This window comes from Macrobrachium rosenbergii, chromosome 59 (assembly GCF_040412425.1).
Source record: "Macrobrachium rosenbergii isolate ZJJX-2024 chromosome 59, ASM4041242v1, whole genome shotgun sequence".
Taxonomy (NCBI): Eukaryota; Metazoa; Arthropoda; class Malacostraca; order Decapoda; family Palaemonidae; genus Macrobrachium; species Macrobrachium rosenbergii.
In genome coordinates this window covers 4,245,208-4,248,910 of record NC_089799.1, presented here as the reverse complement: position 1 = coordinate 4,248,910, position 3,703 = coordinate 4,245,208, and the positions used below count along the sequence as shown (strand labels likewise).

General features: G+C 34.5%; 1 protein-coding gene across 1 annotated transcript in view; it reads left to right on the top strand.

Annotated features, from left to right (window-relative positions):
• Positions 1 to 901: 901 nt before the first annotated feature.
• LOC136837514 (uncharacterized) overlaps positions 902 to 3,703 on the top strand; it is a 27,847-nt gene continuing 25,045 nt past the window's right edge. Inside the window, exon 1 of the mRNA XM_067102356.1 lies at positions 902 to 1,035. Within this exon, the coding sequence (XP_066958457.1) occupies positions 952 to 1,035 (84 nt within the window). The 5' untranslated portion in view covers positions 902 to 951. The remainder of the gene's footprint in view (positions 1,036 to 3,703) is intronic.

Here is a 3,703-nt window from a genome sequence, read left to right as displayed (position 1 = left end):
CAATTGGCTTTCCATCAGGCCACCTCTCCTTCTCACACACGATCTGCCCTGCTCACATTACGTCATTCCGAAGCCCTGTTGTTGTTTTTGTTGTTGCTTCTGCTGCTGCTGCTGTTGTTGCAGTCCATTAAGCGTGCCCTTAGAAGGAAAGGTCCCAAGGGCGCCGCCTCCAGGACTTTTGTGTGGTACTAAGCAGACTCTGAACACCAGACATCGTCCTTACGTCATTGGTGGTGGCTTCCTTTGCTTCCCCTAGTTAATTAATTTTTTTTATTTCTTGTTTTCTGAGTCAGTTTCAGTATATCGTGTATCGTGCTTGTGCGTGCGTATGTATGATGGTGTATGTGTGTATGTATGTGCGTATGTATCAGATTATGTACTATGTATGAATGTATGACTGGTATAAGCACGCATGTTATTATAATACATGCGTGTATATATGAATAGAATAAATGTATAATACATACATTTATGATATATATTGTATATGTTATGGGAACATATATGTATGCACACACATATCTGGATATATGTGTATGTATACATATACAGTATATATATATATATATATATATATATATATATATATATATATATATATATACTATATATATATTTATATATACATGTATGTATATATGTAAGTATATATGTACACATATATGTATATATATATATATATATATATATATATATATATATATATATATATATATATATATTGTGTGTGTGTGTGTGTGTATGTCATCCATAGCTCGAGTAAGTAAGTAAGTGCAGCAGAGATAGGTCAGTTTCCATCAGGCAAAAGTGTCTCTCTCTCTCTCTCTCTCTCTCTCTCTCTCTCTCTCTCTCTCTCTCTCTCTCCTCCCAAGTATAGGTTACATGACGTGGGCGTGGGAGGGGCACCAATTTGTCCCAGGATGCCAGTCTTGTGCCAACCGTGAACCCACTATGATGTCTTGGAAGTGCCAAGTTGCCCTGTTGCGCTGGTGGGCCCTTTTGGGTTTGTCCCTCGTTGCTCACGCATTGAAAAAGGTAGGGTGGACTCTCTCTCTCTCTCTCTCTCTCTCTCTCTCTCTCTCTCTCTCTCTCTCACTCAACTGGTAAAATTTTTCTTTCGAAAAAATTCTCCTGTTATTGAAGAAGCCAATACTATTTACTTCTCTCTCTCTCTCTCTCTCTCTGTCTTCGGAGAGATTATCTTCCTCGTTTCCTTTATTGATCAACAAATCTCTCTTTCTCTCTTTATAAAAGGATGATGTAAACAGCTTTCTTTTTTCTCTTCATCCTTCGTACCTCTCTCTCTCTCTCTCTCTCTCTCTCTCTCTCTCTCTCTCTCTCTCTCTCTCTCTCTCTCTCTCTCTCCCTTCTTCTTCTTCTTAGTCTTCATTTCATTCTTGTCCAGAAACCGTTGTGTTATGCTCCAAAAGGTGTGTGATTTTATCCAAGAACTGGCAGTTTCATTAACTTTCTCTTACATCAAGTAATGTTGCTATTTGTGTGACCGGGCATTTCAAAATGCAGTTCCTTTATTAAGGCTTTAATATCACCGCAATTGTCACCTTGTTCTTGTTCGGGACAGGTACGATGCACACTCAGTCGCGGCTAACAGAATTCAGACTTTCAAATTTCCAATGTGTATTCTGAGTTCCAACACTTAGCATGACGAAATACAAATCTTAAACGGTACAGGAATGACATTTGCTCGTCTCACATATTTTCAAGGTAATTCTCGAGAAGTTTTTGAGAACTATTAACTTTAAAAAGACGAAGAAGAACTACTGTTAAAATATAAATGTGAAACGTACGTATGTCCTTTTCTTAAAGGATTTATTTTGTCTCCTTTTAAAATCTCCAGACTTTTACAGGAAAAAGTCTAACATTTTTTGTAACCATCTGCATTTCTTTGTTAACTGACCTTTGATTTTTATTATCAGCCAAGTATACTAAGCCTCCACGAATTATTTTCCATATACTGTGTTCGTTCTCTAAATAACTTAATAAAAAAATTTTTATAATTTGTTTTTAATCAAATGATTTTGTTTCCAGGTCAGTTTAATTCTCTTTTCAGCTAGGTATTTTTTTTCTTCTGAAAGAATGGGGATGTTAGTTTGAGAATTTACTATATTCTCTACATATTTTGCTAATATATGTTTATAATTTATATTCATTCAAATTATTTCATGATTCCAGGTCGGTCACTCCCAAAGTTTAATTCTAATGTAAGCTAAGTTTTTTTTTTTTTCTGAAAGAATGGGGATGTTAGTTTGAGAATGTAGTATATTCCAAGCATTACTTCTTTATATGTTATTCTCATCATGGCTCTTTCTTTGTTTATTTCCAGTATGAGAACTTGATCAGTACAGGAATAGGTTTTCAAAATTCAGTGTCACAGTTCATTTTTTTCCCCTCTGTGAAATATTTCCAAACTGCATTCCCAGTGAAGTATTCTAAGATTCACGAGTTTACATTCATTCCAGAATACATTCCGGTTTAGAATGTTTAGATGTTCAGGCAATTTTTGAAACTGTCATAATTCAGGTACTCTACGAAGCGTTTCAGGAGGATATTCTATATCTACTGTAGTTATGTATTTCAGATACACACACACACACACACATATATAATGTAAATGGATTGAATTAAGGATCTAAGTGTATTCTATAAGAATCTTTCTTAGAATACTTTTTCTATTCGTGACTTTCCAAGACAAAATTCTCTTTCTTCGCATTCTGAAAAAAATTCTGCCTCAGTCTTCCACGAGCTGTGTTCTTGTTTTTAAAGTTTCGAGCAAAAATTTTACGCAAACATCATCTTTTGTTTCGACTTTGTATAATGTGTGGGTTTATTCCATAACTTTAAGTTCCCTTCCAAAACATGACAGTGGCAGTCTTTGCTGTAAGCAATAAAACTGAATTAAATCCATAAATAAAATTATTTTTTGACAAAGTTGTATCTCACAGACTCGTTTTTATTCTGTTAAAGACGCCTTTTTACATTCCCCTCCAAAATTGAAATTAGTCATTCTTCGCTAAATAAGAGTTAAAATTGAATCTAATCCACAAATGAGAACTATTTTTCAAAATTCTATAACTCAAAAACATCTGAGCTTTTCTTAGACTCATTCTTACCTGATCTAAAAGTTTATCTTTTGATAAACCCTGATTGATAAATATTTTACATAAAGGGTTACATGCTTTGTCTGTGCGTCCGCACTTTTTTCTGTCCGCCCTCAGATCTTAAAAATTACTGAGGCTAAAGGGCTGCAAATTATAATGCTGATCATCAACCCTCCAGTCATCAAACATGCCAAATTACAGCCCTCTTCCCTCAGTAGTTTTTATTTTATTTGAGGTTAAAGATAACCATAATTGTGCTTCTGGCAACGCTATAGGACCTGCCACCACCGGGCCGTGCTTAAAGTTTCATGGGCCGTGGCTCAATCATTTTAGACCACCGAAAGGCAGATCTATTTTCGGTGGCCTTTTATGCGCTGAGCGACTGTACAAAACTCGATTGTGCTAAATGAAGCATCTAAACATCTGCTTGGTAATCGTGGTCATAGTATTGAGTTCCTTGGAAAAATAGTCTTTCGTGAGATGTTAAGAAATATATATATATATATATATATATATATATATATATATATATATATATATATATATATATATATATATATATATATATATATATATATATATAT